A 21,024-nucleotide genomic window follows, 5' to 3' on the forward strand; every position below is an offset into this window, starting at 1 on the left:
AAAGGTTTCTAAGATTTCTATAGGAATTGTCTCTGTTGTGTGGTTAATAGCAGCCATTTGTTTCTTTGTAGCATTGTCTAGCCATTCATGGCTTTGGTTAATCTCCATCTTTAATTAACTTTTTTTTCGTTTTAAATACCTTTTATCCATGTGAGGAACCGAAGTAGATAACATCTTGGGTTTGTCTTTGTTGCAGCTCAATTCAAGTTTTCATGAAGATGATTAATATATTCCCCAGGTTAGATGTCATCCTGTTCCATATGTTTCAAATCATTGGTAGAATTGCTGCAATTAGATCGATGCATCATGGTTTTGATTATGGAAAAAAGGTCTATTGGAGCATAAGATAACTTGCGAATTAATCTTTTTAATGGAAGAATTAAAGGAAATACGTTTTTGTATGCTTCATCATTCAAGTGAATAGATGGTAAATATTTGTTTTTTGCCAATTTTTTGTCTTTTTTTTTCTAAATTTTGTTTGAAACCGAACTATACAAATAGGACATCTACTCTTAATGCTTTTATTTTAATAACTTATTGATTGATATTCTATCAGTTCTATACTTGTATCCCCTCTTAATCACAAGCACTAAGATACTTTCCTTGTTCCTCTGCAGGTGTTGGAGTTGGATTTGTTTCTGCTCTAATTTCCTTGCTGATCAACTTTATATTATATTCCATGTTTGATACCATAAATTACAAGCTATTATTGGTATACCTTTAAACCTTAACTCCTATAACATCTTTAAGTATGCTGGATTAGATGTTTACAAGTAAGTATTGCATTTGCATCTTTTGGTTTCTTTATGAAGCTTCTTAGCATTATTATTTTTTAATCACTGATATTTCATCATGCTTTCCTCAGTTTTCAGAACTTGGAGTGTTGTCTCTATCACTGGAGGTTTATCCGTCCTGAAAGTAATTGAAAAAGAAAAGATCAAGTAGTGCAAATATATTCTTTAAATCTATGAAAGTTTAGTTTGTTAGATTTGAACTTGATATTCTTTAAAGAGATCATGTACGATGAATGCAGATAAATTGTTTTCTTCAATAAATTACTTACATTTATATTCTTTAACAATATTATATTAGCATTAATGGAAATTTAAGGATTAAGATAGTGATTATCAATAATTTACGGGTTCAATGAAGAGCAACCCAATCAAACCTACCTATGCCAACCTTTTCCAAATAGCGACGTTTGTGGTAAAAATGTCACTACAAATCATAATATATAGCGGCGTTTAGTACTACAAACGCCACTAAAGATAAGAGAATTAGCGGCATTTGCGGCAAAAAGAGCCTCTATAAATCACAACATATAACGACGTTTAAAAGAACAAACACCACTATATAACTCGACCTTTTCCGACATTTTAGGTTCACAAAAGCCATTAACTTTTGCAACGTTCGTTTTAGCCGCGCTTCTTGCGGCGTTCTTACTAGCTCCGGTAGTGTTTTTAGTGGCGCTTAAAAACATCGCTGTAGGACTAAAAAACCTGTTTTGCTGTAGTGTCTCCAAGAAACCTAAACCTCTTTCATATTGGCAGCTACCAATGGCCAATTACACTTTTAATAACAAAAATATGGAATGTTAAGTATATGTGGGATGTGTCCGAAATCTTTCGATTTGGGATAACACAGCTGTTTATAAAACTTTTGTTTTAATGGCGATATAGGACACATATGATTTTATATTATAAAGATAAATTTAAAATTTTAGGAAGAATAAAAATAGATTATGAATAAAAAAATTTCAAGGATGATCCACCAACATTCTCTTGATCTATTCCGTATAATAAGATGTTTTATTTAGAGTTCCTATTTATAGAAGTAAAGAAAAAAGAAGATAGAACATGCAGCTTCCTGCCTTTATATTCAGATGACAATATGACATGTTAAATACTTTACTCCATCAATGTATTCACACTACTTTATGCAAATCAACCATTGCATAATGTAGCATATATCTAATCCTCTAACAAATTACCAAGAAATACAAAAAAAAAGCACACCAAAAATCAATATTAAAGAAGTAATTCCATGAACACGTATGGGAAATGCTTACATTCTAGGCTAAGTTTGAACCTACAGGACAAAGTTCAATAGATCCATAATGAATCAATTCCTCTATCATCTGCTCTACACCATCATCTTCCAATGGGATGAACTGTTCTTCACTCCCACCTTGACTTTCTTCATTTCCTTCCCATTTGTTCTCCGACTGCCGCCAGCAAACGGTTCCTCCGATATTGCTTCCCGAAATGCCATAGCCGGAAGCAGCAGAAGGTTGACAATGTGTTGCATAAAAGTCTTTTGCTGCATTTTTCTTTGCATGCTGCAGTGCTGCCATGTGACATTTATGTAACTTAGCTGCCAAGGTAGCCGAGAGAAGCGTTGATGAAGAATATTGGGTGTCATTGGGATTGTATGGGAAATTGGTTCGTGCCTTGGCTCCGCACATAAGCCTTGCCGCCTTGTCATACGCTCTTGCTGCATCCTCCGCCGTTTCAAATGTGCCTAGCCATATTCTAGTCTTCCTGCAAACACACATGAAACGGTTTTCCCAATAAGGACCAAAAGAGTGAAATAATTAAAAAAAAAGTAAATAAAGAAAAACAGATTCGAGGAAATTACAAGATGGGGTGTCGAATTTCAGAGACCCAAGAACCCCAATGTCTTTGACGAACGCCACGGAATCGCTGTTGAGGTCTTGCCATGCTGGATTTTCAATGAGAAACCTAAGTGTTTGTGATATGTCAGAGAGAGAACAAAGGCAAAACGAAAATGAGCAGAGAAGAAAGGGAAGGGGAGTTCTGAAGTGGGAGAGCCGAGGAGCATATATATGTATATAAGCTTCTTTAGCGGCATTCTGAACCTAGCGAATATTGATGAATGATCAACATAAGAGTAATAGGCCCCACAATGGGTAGTTTCTTTCTCTTTTCTCCTCTACTTTTGTTTTCATCTCTTTTACACGAGGAACATTTTTCCCCACTTTTTCATTGGTCGAGTCATTATACACACGCATGTGGGAATAAATGTCATTAGAAAGTTGTTGACACTGTAGTTTTATTTTTCATTCGTTTCTTCCTTCCAATTTGATTTCGATTTTTTTTCCTCACATAGTCAATAGTGTTAAGAGATTACGATCAAGGTTAGTAAGTAATTTTATACAATACAAAACATACTTAAACATACAAGTTCATGTGTTCTTATGTTTTTCATTTAGAAATTCTTTCTATTCTTTAACTAGTTCGATTGTTTTAGAAGTAGATTATATGAAAGTTAAATTGAATTTAAGTTCTAAATTTCATTTAAGAGTTAAAATAGGAATCATCATTTGCCTGATTAATTCACTTATGAAATGACATTTAATGTGTAAAATCGACACTTCTCTTTATATTTTAAAAACTTAAAACTTTTTTATTATCTTCATAATTTATAATATCAAAACTCAAATTTTGTTGTTGCATCAAATATAAATTTAGTTTTGAAAAAAATTAAAGATACAGTGCTCTTGTGCTTCATGTATTAATTAATGGACAAAAGTAACATGACTCCAATCACATTTACAAATGCATAGGAAACCTACCCATACGCCATAGAATAAGATAAGGACAAAGAAGCCACGTTTCGTGTAATTTTCAAGCACCATTCAATATATTTGTCTGTTTTATGGCCATGTAGTATAACGATTAGCTGCAATATTTGACGTCGTCTATTACTTACATGCGGAAGAGGCTATCCATGACCCAAAAGATTTTTGTGTCACTTCAGTGGCCATCCTTTTGTTCCTTTTCATTCAATATATTGCTCAATAGCTAGGTCACATTATGGATCGCCACATGCAATGCTTTTTATTTTTGGATGCTTATTATATCATCAGCAAAGGGCAGCAAGGCAAATCCAGTGACATCAAGATCAAAAGTAATTTTACAAATTTTTTGAATAAGCACAAATAAAATATTAAAATGAACACCAATAAAATAAACAACAAATTGAAACAAATTTGAATTTCTTGACTGTCCACCCTTTGGTAGATGTATATCCACACCACTGACGTACATTAATTCTCACATCTTGGGTCTTTGGAGCTTCCAAAACATGGGAAAATATGATCAAACTATGCCCTGTGAAAGAGCTGTCCCCTATATAAAAGTCTTATTAATTGATTTCAGCATCTCATACATGTTACCACGGGTCAGGTCGGCCTGTGATTCAGTTTTTTCTTCTCGTACTTGATTAGAATCTAGATTGATCATCAAGCTACCAAATTCGACTATTTTTACATTTTAAAATTTTTGGTACATTTACAAAATGAGAGAAAAAGGGATGACAATATAATGGTTTACCTAAACCTTGGAACACTAGGATGCCACCAGGAAAAACCTCAAAAGTAATTTGGAAATAGTCAACCAAACCATTTGATAAAAACCACTTTCCCGACTCCAAACCCAAAATAACCAACAAATCGCATAGAGTGACAACTTTCCTAATGACTACACAGATAATTCATTTCCTAGTTGCAGAAAGGGGAGAACGAATAGTAGGATTAAAGCCCGTTTGTAACTTCACAACAACACTGTGGCTCTAAACTAAAACGTTAAGCACAAAATTAGAGATAAAATGATCAAAGGGGGGAAATTCCTGATGTACATACATCACACATTCCTATCCTAGTTGTTCAACTTGAAAGGGGAAGAAGAACCGAAAGGCCTGTCTAGAAAACCAAACCAGACAAAGGGAAAACCCTTTTTCGTCTAGGGTTCAGCCATTTTCTAATCAAAACTAACCCTTTTCACTTTCTACCACTTGTTCCAACTCTTGGCTTGCCTTTAACTTCAGATTCCTGTATTCCAAGACAAATTACCGGTTAGATTGATGAGTAAAAAGAAGTTCCTTACTAAAAATGGCATTTCAAATAAAAGCTTTAATGAATACAATAAACGACCAAGCGTGTGAATTATTTGTGTTAATGTACCTGTGGCAAGTGCAGGAAAATGTAGGTTTTTGCTGTTGCCGGGTTGTGATTTTCAGCACCCTTACTCCAGTCATAACAAACCTATAGCAAATACAGGGTAAGAATCACTGCACGATATTATATATATATATATATATATATATATATATATACATATATTCAGTTCAAAGAGAAAATCAGCATTCTTCCAAAGTAAATACCGAATATGCGAATATTGATCCATCATTGTTGAAGGTACTGCATGGTATAGGTTGACTGCACCTTGACATTGCCTGAAAATCAGCAAAAGACAAGATTTATAACCAAACCAGAATACATCAAAGGTGATCTTGCTGCTGGAGCTAGAATTGTAAAGTTCAGACCACTCTCAATTTAATTTAGAAAATGGCAAACAATTGCTTGTCTCATTTAGCAAAATTGATCTCTGTAATGATAAAACCATTGGAAGGTTCTTGAACTTTTCAATGCCAGAAGTAGATGCTGTCAATGTCAGTGGCATGCTGGTAGTGGCTGCCACTGCCAGCCATATCGAGCTACAGGCTTCAAAAATCAGTACCATTTTTCTAACAGAAACCAATAAGACCGATGAGAAACTCTGGTTCACTGTTTTCTTTGTTATTAGTTCTTGCAAAATAGCATTTAAGTAAACCTTATTTGCACAAGCAGTCAAGAAGGCTAATGGCCAAGAAACCAGCAACAGTTAATCTCATAAATGATCTAATTGGTTTTAAAGAGGACAAAGGATTCTAAGAATACCTTTAGTCTCTGTTTACTATCCTTGTCCCAGAAATTGAAAGCACCATCAGACCCTGCAGTGGCAAAAGTGTGATGTACCTGAAACAACAAACAGCAACATCAGATCATGAGCCAAAGAAGATTACCACCCTAAAATGATAAAGAACTAAGGCTCTACTTGGTATGAAGGATGAATAGAACAAGGATAGATAATTTTTTAATCTAATGATAAGCTACAAGTAAGAAAGCGACTATGAATCTAAACCATTTGAGTAACAAATTTTCCATCCTTATGCCTTTCCATCCTCCATACCAATAAAAGCCTAATATTTACCCAAAATAGATTCCATGAAACAAATAATTAAGAACACAGCATGAAGATAAATTTATGACCAAAAACTTACAGGATGGAAGTTTAACGAGTTAACAGAGTATATCTCACTGCCATCCCTGTGGCATTTGAATGTAAAGTTCTTACTCTGTTGTCCCTCATCAAGGTGGTGTACTCCAACCCTTCCCTCAATTGAACCAACCTGTAAAGAAAAACAATAAAGTTGATGCTTCCGATGAAATTATTCCATTACTTCTTTTTGTTAGAGAAACTATTCAATTACTGTTGCACAAAAGGAAGGGGAAAAGTTTATAAATTATGTCTTCCAAAGTTGTTTCTCCATTTAGCCAAAATGATGGGACAAATGAATATACGTGTCACAATTGTTGGAAACTTAAAGATGAAAGGAAATAAGCATACCAAAAAACCTTGCTGGTCAGGAAAGGCAGCAACACATCTTGTCTGATACTTGAGGGGTGAGGTGACTCTCTTGTATTCATTCTGCTAGCATTTCAGTAAATGTTATTCGACATGAAGATGTACTAGAAAAGCCAACAAGAGACATTAATAATTTCTCAACTTGTCAATCAGAAATTCTATTTGTGTCATTTATGTCCAACCAATCATATAGTAGAAAACAACATTAGCATGGACCAGTTACACTAAGATTCTATAGATCATAAATAAAAAGGAAGATTCTGAGTGCACCTTTAACTCAATTATTCCTAATTCCTATAGTGCTTCCACCACTTTATAAATAATAATTTTCCATATCAACAAATGTAATACTGGTTATGCAAATTCGAACATTTCTATGAAAATTGAAGACACAGAAATTTGAAATATTGAAGACCCTTTGAGTTATAAGAAATCACAACCTGAGGATTCTGCAAGTTAAAGACAATTAGATTTCTATCTGCAGTGCCAACAACCATCAATGGATATTTCACCGTGAGTGCATAGCAGCGATCAGGAAGTTGTTGAGTATGTACTGGGTTTGGCTGCCTTGTATCCCAATATCTAGATATAAAGGTAAAAACCGACAAGTTGTTAAAAGCCAAAGTAATATAAAAGAATCAAATTGCCAAAATTGATAAATGAAGTAAAAGCAATACAGAAAACCCATTTGTTAATAACCAAATGATAACACAAGAAACATGCGAGAGTGTGAATCTAAACAATAGGCAAAAAATATGCTCTCCATGAAAATCAGCTTTAACATTAAAACTGATGCTTCAGAATGTACAAATTTGAAAGCGGAGAGGTCCCTTCCACACGTGGCAAAAAATCAAAGCTAAATTTACCATACCATAATTATACACATATCTACCACAAAAGCAAAAATTATAGCTAAATTTATTGTGTCGTAATTATATGTGTGCACATAAGGAACAACCTCCTACACGGCTAGACCTGGTGAACAATTAGTGTTAGTCAAAAAGGCATCTTGTGACTACAACATGATCATACTTCCTGTGAATTGAGCATGGAATTTACAAATATGCAGGTACTACCACTTAGCAAGATGGCAAGAGCACCCTAGCATGAAATGCATTACTCAACATGAATTTAATCACTAGGACCCAATATCCAAAAACATGACTTCAACTTCCCAATGGTACAAAAAATGAGGAAAGGTGAGAGTATTACTTTAATGTCTTGTCCCAGCTTCCTGTAGCTAAGAGGTTCATTTCTGGTATCCAAGCAACCTCTTTAATAGGGGCATCATGCATGGCCACTGTCATTGGTTGACCACCAGACAATAAAGGCCACATCTTGACCTGCTTGTCACAGCCTCCAGAAAAGACTGTCGTCCCATCATCCTTCCAAGCTGAGCACAAAACCTTTTAGAAGAGCAGGGAGAACAGAATCAGTTGACTACAACTACAAATTGAAGAGTCGAATAATACATCTCTAAATGCAATGTACTTATGAGTCATTACCGGCTGATCATGAGTAATTGATGCCTTTGGCGTGCTAGCAACAGCTGTACCACTATGGGATATTTCCCAACATCTCACCTGCAAAATTGTTCAAAAGGTGGACAGGAAAGAAATTTCAATAATTAAACTTCATACAAGAACTTAAAGAACAAGATTGAGATGACATGAATCAATAAAAAGAAACAAAGCAAAGTGATCGTACCTGATTATCCCATGAAGTAGCAATCAAGAAATTGGCCTTGGGACTGAAACTAAGGCTTGAAACAGAATCACTGGGCGGTTGCGCAACCTAGAATTAAAAATTGCATGTAAAGAACCTTGGTATCAAAAGCTCAACCAAGCTGAAATTTCAAATTCATTTTTTTTTTTCATTATAGCATCATTTTAATTACTGATATTGACCCTTTCCCATATTTATCTAAAAAAATCCAAAGAGAGAGGAACAAATCATCAGTCTGTCGCATTATCACTAGTTCAAGTAACCAAAAGCTAAGAATAAAGATTTTATAGTTTCTGCTCCTTAACATCGACAAAAACAGTAAGAAAACATATTTTATTTAACTCGCAAGTTTAAAAACTAAAATAAAGCTCACTAGTAAAAGCAACAGAAAAATTGAACTAAATAATAATAGTAATTAGCAAATTGAAATTAAAACTAAATATTTGAATCGTATAAAACATCTTGTACAAGTTAAAGAACGAATACCTCGAACGATTTGTTAGGATTATGATTGGCGGCAGCGGCGCCGAAAGTAGACATTACGAAACTGCAAAATTAATCGATAAGATACTAAAAATTTGGGATCATAAAAAAATTTCAAATATTCGCAATGCAAAATAAAACAAAATAGATAAGATACGAGCAGTGAGGAAAAAAAAGAAATTACCTTCGAGAAAAAGAAACTTTTATTTTGGTTTTGAAATGAGATGGAAAAATGTATATATGAGGTTGGAACAAATATATATGCGAGAAAAACCGAGGGTTACTGGTTATAGTGCAATGCAATGTCGGTTAACGGGGAGGACGCGTTGCGTTTGATGAACGCCACACTAGACCACCTTACATTAAGACGAAGAAGCGGCCTGTTAGGCCCATCGGGCCTTGCCTGAGTCGGACGCTATCTTGATACCATGTTTCAAGCTCAAACTCATACGTGCAATTAAAATTTTATTTCAATAGAAATTTTAAATTATACTTCGCAATATAATTAGTTTTCTTTTGAGCCGTGTGTGCAATTAAAATTTTATTTAAATAGAAAAAAAATTCATTATATTATGGACATAGGTTAAGAATTGATGAATGTTTTATTTCGTTATTTTTTTATATAATAGAAAGACACGTGTTGATTTATTAATTTTTCTTATGTAACATAATAATTCTTATAATTCTCGGACCCTGTTTGCCCCTACAATCGATATCATGATATGAGCACTTGTTGGATTTGGTATTCCATTACGCCTGCAGTTGACAAAATTGTGGGGCATAAGACGTTATAGTTTCCTCTCCATATCCCCAAGCATATTATCATTGGGTGGATGTCCATTTTTGAAAGACGTCCCACTAAAAATAAGTTGCTGCGAATGGGGCTTGTGATTGATGAGAAGTGTGTGTTTTATGATAGTCTTAAAGCTAAGAATCGCATTTTTTTTAGTGTTGTTTTTGTAAAGGTATTTGGGAGGTTATTTTGACTCGTAACCTTCATAAATTAATGTTAAGATAGGAAGATGAACTAAAACGGGTAATACTCTACCTTAAGGGTAAATCTCTGTTATATTTTATTCTTAAGGTGTCTCGTAAAGCTTTGATCTATTGTGTTTGGGGGGGGGGGGAGGAAATGATATTATTAGGGGTATAACTAGGTATCAGCAGACTATTCTTGATGTTATTAGTGTACTCTTAGAATTAAGCTTGCACATAGGGATGTAGATGGGAGGGATGTTGTAAATAGGACACTTTGTGATAGTTGGGGTATTCAGCCGTAAGAAATCCTTGTTTTTTCTGGATATTTGTACGTACATACTTATCAAAAAAATAATTCATATAATTAGGATAATTATATTAAAATCATTTAGGTTACCATTAAGTTTATTATTATTTTTATTAAATTAAAATGATTATTAAAATTTTATTATTAAAAAATTAGACCATTTATCAATAAAATTTTAACTTCATGATAACAGGACGCTTAATGAACTTTGAGGCTCAGTCTAAATCACATCATATATATTTTGATTTCGAATATATTTAGTAGATCATTGACGTGCTCTTGTAACTTCTAAAAAATGAGGTTAGCTGTGTTGTTTTTATTGAATGATTTTACCATAAAAGTTGGTTCAAGTGGCATAATTTGCTAACTATAAAAGTGGTTTAATTTAATGAAATCAAAAGTGGGTATTACATATAAATAAAATAATGTTAAATTAAATGATTCATCACACAAAATGTAATTATAAATATTTTTTTATAAATGTAGTATAGGTTGAAATATTCTTAATCCTTTAAATTAAACAACCATATTTTTGTATACATAGTATTTGAACTCAAGACCTCTAAAATAACAGTAAGTTCCTTAATTACCGAAATTAGTTGATTTGTACATGTAAATATAGATATTTAGTTTTAGTATTTTTTTTATTCAAATAAATTATATTATAATTAGAGTAAAGTATATAAATAATCTCTGAACTTTTAGAACACTTACATTTTGATCATTCAATTTTTGAAAATTATAATATAATCATCAAATTTTTAATTTATTTTCATTTTGGTCCATATTATTACCTCAGTTAGTTTTAGTTTTTACTAACGTGACATTTAACCAGTTAACTTTCTCACGTGGCAGCAGCTCCTTCTTCTTCTTTCTTCATATTCTTCTTCCTTCTTCCATCTTCCAAAGCCAGGGTCTGGTTGTTCGCCCTCTTCCTCTTCGGCCTCGTCGGGATGTTGAGGTTGGGCTGGAATGTCAACTCTTTGATCCCATTCTCTTCCGACCCAAACCCATGTCTCCAGACTCAACAAAACCACGACTTCTCGGTGGTGGCCGCTACCAATCTCGGTCAACCCTCTCACGAGGAATAAAGCGAGTTTTGGAAGCATCCCGATGGGATGGGTTACCAGCTGTGTTGGATTTCAGTCGCTAGTACCGAAGAGCCATTGAGGCCATTGTGAAAGACAGGAGTAAGTACTGCTAGTGGCATCAGTCAACAAAGGAACCAAGTTACGTTGCCGGTTGCTCTCAAGATTCTAATTTTCATTATTTAATATCAGGTTGCATTTCAAGCTTTGAAATTTGCTCCGCCAATCCTTGAACTTGGCAACAAGCTGGCCCAGAGAATGCAGCAGAGTGAAGGACCTACCTCGCACTTCATCTTTGAATGGAAAAAAAAGTGGTGAAAAAAGTTGCAGAACCAAATGTTTAGTGTACTTAAAATAATCCCTCTGTAGCTTATTGGAGTTTGGAGGTGAAGCTTTCCATACCTTCTTGGCTGGAGGAAACCTTATGCTCAAGCAAGACATGAGCAAAGAGATGGAAAGGGGCAGGAGAGATTTGCAAAAGGATATTAAAATGTCTTATTTATAAAATGAACCGTGCGTTGGAGTTCAATCAGTACGCCCTCGGCTCAAGGTGGCGACACACGACGGTCAACCGGAAAAAAAAACGAGAGAAGGGAAACGAGGCGGATGGATTTTATGGTGGAATCTGAAAACTCAGCAGCGTCGAGGAGATATTGACATGGAAGCGACTCTGGCATAATAGACTGCGTGCACCAAGATTTAGTACAGATATTGGTCTATTTCCCTTCCAACGGCAACTATGCAAAATCTATCAGGTTTTCTTCTCCGTTAACGGCGCTTCGGAGACTGGAATTCGACTTCAACGTCACATGAAAGTGAAAGTAAACGTCTTATTTACTTAGTGTATCCCACGACTATGTAAAGATTTTGTTAAAGAAAGCATTCGGAAGGCCATTGATTTAAAGTTGAGATAGAGAATGCCAGTATTCTATCTTGTAGAGCTCACACATTTTAGATTATTTTTTCACATTACTGAAAGAAAGTAATGATAGGGACCAAAATAAAAATAAACTAAAAGTTCAATGATTGTATTGTAACTTTTAAAAGTTAGATGATCAAAATGCAAGATACTTAAAAGTTCAGGGACTAATTATATGCTTTACCCTTATAATTATTTTAACTTAATAATCTATGAATATAAAATGATGTATAGACTCAAACATGATAAAAAAAAAGAGAAAATCGCCTCAGTGACCAAAAAAAAGTTATAATATACGATTTTAACCAACTTTTTTTGGATTTGCCAAAATGACCAACAAAATCGCAACGCGAAATAAAAATCGCAACGCGATCCCCAGAATCGCAAATCAGTTTCCAGAATCGCAAATCAGTTTCCAAAATCGCAACGCGATTCTTGAAAATCGCGATGCGATAGTACAAATTCGCATTGCGATTTTCCAAAATCGCAACGTGAATATGAAAATCGCAACGCGAACACATAAATCGCAACGCGTATCCGTAAATCGCAACGTGTATCCGTAAATCGCAACGCGTATGGGTAAATCGCAATGCGTATCCGTATATCGCAACGCGTATCCGTAAATCGCAACGATAATACATAAAATCGCAACGCGTATCCGTAAATCGCAACGCGATATTTAAAGCGCCATTATAATCGCTACGCGTATTTTATTTTCAAATTACAAAAAGAATATTAAGACAAAATCCCGTAATCGCAACTCATAACCTAAAAACCTAAAATCACAACTCAGTCCCATCTCCATCTCTCACTCTCTACGGCGAAGAAATCCGTCCCCATCTCCGAAGATTTCCGTCCCCATCTCCGGCGAAATCCCTCACAACCATTCACGGTCAGAAATCCCACAATATTCAGAAATGGAAAATCAACCTCCGAGGGTAGTTTTTTTAATTATTTTTATTTTGAAATGTTTGCATTATTGTAGGTTTTTCATATTGAAACTGATGATAAGTTTACTGGTCATTTCAATAATAGATTAACCATTTCACTTAGATTTCATTTCGCGTTACGATTCTGTCGTTGCGATTTTCATTCGCGTTGCTCTCGTTGCGATTTTCAAGTTAGTATTGTCTTTGTCTTTGTTCTGTCTTTGGTTGAAGTAATGCAATCCATTCAAGTTTCAATTTGCAGAAGAGTCGCAACGAGATAAATGAAAATCGCAACGAGAAGACTGTCGCAACGAGAGAATCGCAACGCGAAATGGAAATCGCAACGAGAGAATCGCAACGCGAAACCAAAATCGCATTGCGATTTTTCATTCGCGTTGCGATTCTCTCGTTGCGATTTTCATTCGCGTTGCGATTCTCTCGTTGCGATTGTCATCTCGCGTTGCGATTCTCTCGTTGCGATTTTCATTTCAACCAAAACAAACAGTGTTGCAAATTTTAGTTTAAAGAATAAACTACTACTTTTTATGTTTATTGTTTTTGGTATCTTACAGTGTAGTTTTTGGTATCTAACTTGGTATGTTTATTGTTTTTGTAGAAATTTTTTCGGCTCAATTGACCTTGAGAAATAAAGTCAGCCTGGCCACTACAATTGCAAAGAAGCTTTCACCTGCTCAAAGACAATTGTTTGAGGAAACCTGCTTCGGGCCATGGCTGAGAGTACAGCATCCGGGTGGAGATGCTAATTTGACCCATTGTGGCTTCAGACCATGACATCTACCCGACAGTATACAACGTGGTGAGGAAGAGATATGGTTTCATTTTCCACCAGCGTATACTTGCTTTGGGCGGAAGGAGTTCTGCTTAATCACTGGTCTACGATTCGGACACGATGATGTAGGCCGGTACACTCGTATATCGCCCGCCCATCATGGTTATCCCGGGTTTTTCGGATGAGTCAATGGAGAAGCCGAACCTACATGTCGACGACTGAAGAAATTATTTAATAAGAAAGCTGGTTCACTCGGATGGAAGACGTCGATGTTGTCCGAGTATGCTTCTACTACTTGTGTATGCCGGCTTTTAGGCAGAGAGGCCAGACAACCTATTCATCGGGAGCTAATAATATTGGTAGAGGACCTGAATGCATGGAATCTGTTTCCGTGGGGTTCGTATATGGAAAGTACCTGGACTAAGTTGTCGTCTGCCTTTGATGACCGCAAAAGTTTGCGGCGGCGATGGGTCCAAATACACTTTGTCGGCTTGTTTGGCCTTTAAGGTAAGAATTTCTATATAAGTTTCTAAAATTATAATTAATTATTTAACAATACTAATTTGTTATATATTGTTTGTAGATTGGATATTCGAGGCTTCCCCAGCATGCGTACATATGCAATAAAAACGTCAAATGATATTCCAGGGCTATTTCCTGGAAGAGGAAAACTCTGTTGGATTGGGAAGACTTAATACCATATGCCACAATAAATAATGTAAGTTAACACAAATACTTTCAATAAATATAAACAAGTTATTAATAGTAGACGTTTAACTTTGTTTGAGTTTTATATTTTAGGAGGCCAACATTCCATTACAAAGACTGACACCCACGGAGGAAGAGCTTGCCATGATTGGTGGCAAGCTAGTCAGAATTTTTTTGATGGCACGGATGATGAGCAGCATCCTTCCTCCAATTCGAGAGCCATCACCTCACCTAGAGCCATCACCCGATCGACCCGACTATACATCTCTAGAACGAGAGCCATACCTATCCCGTCCATCATCGAGCCTCTTCTCCACCATCACTCATGATAGGCGACCGGCAAAGATGCCACGACTCCTATCTCCCTGTTCTCCACCTCCACCTCAACGGGAGTCAAGGGAGTTACGTGATGAGGTCAATGCCTTGCGTGAGGAGATCGGTACTCTACGCGATAACGATGGTGCATGGCGTGGAGGTGTCAACTTTACGTGGTGAGGTTGCCGCTCTACGTGAGATGATAGTATCGTTGCAGAATGAGGTTCATACTCTACGCAACGAGGTAAGTTTAAGATTTTCCATATTTAACTTAATGATAAATTTACTCGTAATTTCACTTAGATTAGCCATTTCACTTAGATTGCTTAGTAAATTTTCGGTTGCTGCCAATTCTGCTAAACTGTGTATTCTTTAACACTGTGAAATAGTATTTGTCTTGTTTTGTCTTTTGGTTGAAAGTAAATTTGTTCGGTTGCTGCCAATTCTGCTAAACTGTGTATTCTTTAACACTGTGAATATATTTGTCGTTGTTTTGTCTTTTGGTTGAAAGTAAATTTGTTCGGTTGCTGCCAATTCTGCTAAACTGTGTATTCTTTAACACTGTGAAATAGTATTTGTCTTTGTTTTGTCTTTTGGTGAAAGTAAATTTGTTCGGTTGCTGCCAATTCTGCTAAACTGTGTATTCTTTAACACTGTGAAATAGTATTTGTCTTTGTTTTGTCTTTTGGTTGAAAGTAAATTTGTTCGGTGCTGCCAATTCTGCTAAACTGTGTATTCTTAACACTGTGAAATAGTATTTGTCTTTGTTTTGTCTTTGGTTGAAAGTAAATTTATCCATTCAAGTTTCAATTTGCAGAAGAAGAAATAGTTTACTTTCGCAACACGAAACTTAAAATCGCAACGCGAAACCAAAATCGCAACGCGAAATGAAAATCGCAACGACAGAATCGCAACGCGAAACCAAAATCGCAACGACAAGATCGCAACGCGAAATGAAAATCGCAATGCGATTTTCATTTCGCGTTGCGATTCTTTCGTTGCGATTTTCATTTCGCATTGCGATTCTGTCGTTGCGATTTTCATTTCGCGTTGCGATTTTGGTTTCGCGTTGCGATTTTAAGTTTCGTGTTGCGAAAGTAAACTATTTCTTCTTCTGCAAATTGAAACTTGAATGGATTGCATTACTTCAACCAATAGACAAAACAAAGACAAATACTAACTTCGGGTATTAGTTTGAAACATATTTTCTTTGTATCTGATGCATTTTGTGAACTATGATAGAATAATGACTTGGGTGAATACAATGCAAGTTGAAACATATTGTCTTTGTTTTCACTGTTTAAAGATCATGTCTGTTTATTATGATTTTTGTATTAATTATTTAGCGGCCCGATAGAGTGGATGCTTTACGTCGGTTATGCTTGCACGACGGAGTTCACGCATCAGACAGCGTGCGTGCTATTAAGTCTCCGTACACCCCAATAGTGCGAAGACACCGCAAGAAGAAGCCCGACTCGCCTGTCATCCTCAGAGTCCACTCCTATCGTTGAAGAGGCCCCCATATCATTCCTCGAGAGTCCCCTCCCACCGTTCAAGAGGCAACTGTCATCGTTGAAGAGGTCCCTCCCACCATTCCAGAGTCTGATTCACATGGGGTAATATATCGAAGTATTGAGAAACCCCCACCGGTTCCGGACATGATGGATGAGAGGGTTCGTATGAGTTACCGGCCAGTACCATACCGGTATCTGAAGAGGAGAGGGAACAACTACTGGACACAATTTTGGATAACACCCTTTGGGCTAAGACCGCAGTGATTTTTATCTACATGAGCGGAGCAAGGGGTGTTTCACTGACATATGCAAGCTCACCGATGATATTTTTGTTGCTTGAACGGCCTTGGTGGGGCGTATTATTAGGGTCGAAGACAATGGCTATTTCGATGGGGGGGTAAGTCTTATTTTTCTTATATTTCAATTTGATTAATTTTTTTTTTTAAATTTATGTAGTCACTAATATATGTCTTTTTTTGTAAAACAGCATATCGATGCGTGGGTGACACGTCTTTAATAATAAGAAAACTTAAGAAAATAAAAAATACGATATACAATAATGCCGACGTCTTTCACGCCGTTCACTTGAAGAATGCACGAGATGAATCATTTGATTGGGCAATGGACAAGCTAACTTTATCCTGCATGGTGGGAGGTCGATAAGGTTAGTATTATTTTAGATTGAGTTTAAAGGTTTATGAAATAAGTGCGCAAATGATGAATTATTACTTATGATTGCAGGTGTTTATCCCTGTTTGGAACGTAAACATTGGATTCTCGTCGAGCTTCAGCTCCCATCCCTTAAGACAATAGTGTATGACGCATGATAAAGTACATATCATTGGCTGATTTAAGAGATGTTATTAAGGGATGGAGCTCTCATTTGGCTAAATTCTTGGATGCGATCAATTATTGGACTCGTTCTGGAAACAAGAAGCCAAAGAAGCTCATATTACAGTTATTAGAGACGAGACCGCGCACAACAAACGAGCGGAGCCAGAGGAGATTGTGGTCCTCGTATGCTTGGCGTTGGAGCGTTTGACGACGGGAAGCATCAAGTATCTACCTCCCACGATAGAGATAAAGCTGCAGTAGGCTTGGTTTCGGCATTATATGGCTAAATCGATATATACGAGACGCTGCCTACCTGCATCCGCGTTATAAAAATGTCCATAAACAATTGGTAAGTTTATATACTTATAAATGAAAATGTTTGGTTAAGTAACTAGAATTCATAATTTGCGTAGAAAGTGTTGTTTGAACAAATGTTTGGTTTCTGCAGGTTAATCTCAGAAGTGAACTGCGTGAAATGATCGAGCTGCAAAAGTTGATTCAATAGTTTAATTGATTGTTTTGATTGTTAATTGATTTGTAAAAGTTGATCAATAGTAGATGATCGGAAATAAGAATTATTGCTTATTTTTTGATTGTTTAATTGATTTGTAAAAGATGATTTGTAAAAGTTGATTTGTGTAATTGATGCGAACATAATTCTTATTTGTGCTTGTTAATTGAAATGTAATGGTTGATTTTGTTGATTTCAATCTGCATTATGTTGAAGGCAAAAACTATCGCAATGCGAAATGAAAATCGCAATGCGAAATGAAAATCGCAACGAGAGAATCGCAATGCGAAATGAAATCGCAATGCGGAAATGAAAATCGCAATGCGTTTATAATTTCGCATTGCGATTATCTCGTTGCGATTTCATTTCGCATTGCGATTTTCATTTCGCATTGCGATTCTTCGTTGCGATTTTCATTTCGCATTGCGATTTTCATTTCGCATTGCGATTTTCATTTCGTATTGCGATTTTAATTTCGCATTGCGATTATGTCGGTTCGATTTTCATTTCGCATTGCGATTTTCATTTCGCATTGCGATTCTCTCGTTTGCGATTTTCATTTCGCATTGCGATTTCATTTCGCATTGCGATTCTCGTTGCGATTTTCATTTCGCGTTGCGATTTCATGTGGGATTTCATTTCGCGTTGCGATTGTATTTTCCGTGTGCGATAGTCAAATGCATGCCTAATAGTGATAACAACTGAATAACAAGAGTTGGTTAAGTCAAAATGGTTGGCCTGAGTCATTAATTCAACTGAAAATGTTAAAAGTTCACACATAAAATCCACAAATACAACGTTTGCATATGAGCTTTGATGGCAACGTTACATAATACACATAAATGTTAAATGTTAAAACGTTTACAAATACAACGGAATAACAAACGTTTACATAATACAAAGTTCACACCATATGAGCTTTGGATTTGATGAGGATCCATATTTTGGTAGAGGAAAAGATGATTTTGATGGCACTGGTGATCCACATGTCAACCTTGTATGACCACTTTCCTTGCACCGACTACATCGATCTCTTCTTCTTTCACCCTTAGACGGTATACGATCGTGACTTTTGGTCGGCCAGGTAGCCTTCTGTCCATGCTGGTGGCAAAACTGTTTGTAAGTCATCTGGTATGTCCCAGAAGGATGTGGAATAGGGTAGACAATCTCGGCATAAGTCTGCGAAAATTCTGTAGTGTAGCAATCCATAGCGTATGCGCTTGAATCATCTTGGTTAAATGAAGAGCAACTTTATAACATGGCCAACGGATAACCAGATGTTTGCCATTTCATACAACTACACGTCTTTGCATTAGATCGACTAGCCCATTTAAGTTATTATCCAGTACTTGAAACAAAGTGTTTGAACATGGTTCAACTCTCATGACGTTGACTTCACAACACGTTTCGTTATCTTTTTCAGTCCATGGTGTAACACGATGTTCCAATGTTCCTGTAAATTTAATAACAATACTTAGTAAAATATATAAATGATAAGTTACGAATTCAAAGAAATAATACCTGCATGGTTTCTTTCTTGTAGTACCACTGTTGAATAGAGGCTCGAAAAAACTCCATTAACATAGTAATGGGTAATTTCCGGGAATGACGACTTAGAGCGTTGATTGATTCTGCACTATTAGACGTCATGAAACCATATCTTGCTCCAAGTTGATGTACTCTTGACCATCTTCAAACCCCATCTTCTAGTGTTTGGCACACTGAGGCAAAACACGTCTTAAACAATTTTATGCTTATTGAATCCACTTCCCGATAAGCTTTTACAGCCTTCCAGTATGTCCATTTGTGCTTTTTTATACCAGCAGACCTTGATTTTAGATTTCTATACAAATGAACACCACAAAGTCCATGAAAAGCATCTGGGAAACACCTTCTAACAGCGTTGTCAATTGAGTTTGCCCTATCGGATATGATTGTCAGATTGCTAATAGGACCTATGCAATCCCTAAGATGCCCCCATAAACCATGTCCATGAATCAGAGGTTCAGATTTGCCAACCCGTAAGCTATTGGCAATATCCCATGTTAGCATCCATGGCTGCTAATAGTTTACTCCAAGGTATCGACCTTTCAAATGTGCTCCGTCAACTATAATAACTGGGGCGCATGCAAGTAATAAACGAACGAATCTACACAAATAATATACACAGAAATATAATCATTTAAATGTGAAATGCATGTAACTAACAAAAATGAGTCAACAAAATTATGATTACTAACCGTAGCACCAATGGCGATAAACAGCAACTCAAAGCGTCCACTCTATCTGTTTTGATATGAGTTACCGACCCAGGATTTTTCAGCTTTAAATTGTGACAATAAGCCGGCAGTTGGGCAAACGATGCTTCTGCGACCCCTCAACAATTCCAAGGCATAACATTTGGCTCTCCAAGCTTGAGAATATGATATACTAATCTTGAACCGAGCATTCATGTCAGTCATAATTTCATGTCCCCGATATACCCTGCCATCAAAAACATTAACTCAGCCAGAAAACCCAACACTTTTTGTTGCCTGTCTATGGTGAGGAAAAACTGGGTTCTTGAACATGTATGTTTATCAATAAAAGTCCTAACTTGAAACATTTGCAATCTTTTATTCTCTTTGCAATCATACGCCACGTACAGTTTTTGTCAATCATACACCTTGTTTCGAAACGATCTTTGCTTGATTTGTTAACTTTTAGTTGATAGCCATCTTCCACACATTTCGTATATAAAGCTATCTTCAAGTCTTCCTTTGTATCAAAACAATCATCTTCTTGATACGAATAACTTTGTAACAATCAACTGCTTTCTTTATCAACTCTTCTTCCGGTATCTGAAGTAATTCTGGCATATTCCAGTTATACGCCGTGGCTTTCTTTTCTTCGGGGACTTTTTTCTTTCTTTTTTCTTCAGGATATATGAATTACAGAAGGATGTTCAATGTTCATTCACAGTCGTAACTTCCTCCATTATCATCAACATTACATTCTTCGGCAACGGCTGTTCATCATCAAAATTCGGGTATTGACCAATATCATATCATTACACGCATGGTCTGTTTCTTCTTCTGAAACATCATCAAAAATCCGTGTATTGACCAATATCAAAGCCGGATATTGACCAGACCAAATTTCGAATACTGACTAGTACTCACAATTTTTGTTGGCTCATCATCGTCTAACTGGTCAATACGAAACCGGAATTTGGTGTGCTGAAAGTTGATTGGGATTTGGATTAGAGAAAGGTTGTGGGTTTTGAGAAAAACTTAGTTGATTACTACCCGCTACTGACCCAACAATACTACTTCTAGGTTCAACAACATACAATGTAACATATCTTGTGAAACACTAATGAAGCAATGAATCGTTCAAAATCTTCATTGTCGGTAACAAATAAACTTTACCATTTCTCTGATAAGATAGCCTAAA

The 21,024-nt window shown here is 36.1% G+C and overlaps 2 protein-coding genes across 2 annotated transcripts; both read right to left on the reverse strand.

Moving 5' to 3' along the window:
* Positions 1-1,895: 1,895 nt before the first annotated feature.
* LOC120133488 (ethylene-responsive transcription factor ERF003-like) lies at positions 1,896-2,820 on the reverse strand. Its single transcript, XM_039150059.1, has 2 exons — positions 2,638-2,820; positions 1,896-2,540 (listed from the first exon to the last, which is right to left on the reverse strand). The coding sequence occupies exons 1-2, from the start codon at positions 2,718-2,720 to the stop codon at positions 2,072-2,074; spliced, it is 552 nt and encodes a 183-aa protein (XP_039005990.1). The 5' UTR covers positions 2,721-2,820; the 3' UTR covers positions 1,896-2,071.
* Positions 2,821-4,536: 1,716 nt separating this feature from the next.
* Positions 4,537-8,932, reverse strand: LOC120133487 (protein RAE1). The gene is made up of 12 exons (XM_039150058.1): positions 8,881-8,932; positions 8,700-8,760; positions 8,196-8,282; positions 7,994-8,071; positions 7,701-7,894; positions 6,929-7,070; positions 6,471-6,551; positions 6,124-6,252; positions 5,741-5,818; positions 5,185-5,256; positions 4,985-5,065; positions 4,537-4,852 (listed from the first exon to the last, which is right to left on the reverse strand). The coding sequence occupies exons 2-12, from the start codon at positions 8,751-8,753 to the stop codon at positions 4,802-4,804; spliced, it is 1,047 nt and encodes a 348-aa protein (XP_039005989.1). The 5' UTR covers positions 8,754-8,760; positions 8,881-8,932; the 3' UTR covers positions 4,537-4,801.
* Between the last annotated feature and the right edge of the window lie 12,092 nt (positions 8,933-21,024).

The sequence above is a fragment of the Hibiscus syriacus genome, unplaced genomic scaffold (genome assembly GCF_006381635.1).
Source record: "Hibiscus syriacus cultivar Baekdansim isolate YM2019G1 unplaced genomic scaffold, ASM638163v2 tig00110580_pilon, whole genome shotgun sequence".
Lineage (NCBI taxonomy): Eukaryota > Viridiplantae > Streptophyta > Magnoliopsida > Malvales > Malvaceae > Hibiscus > Hibiscus syriacus.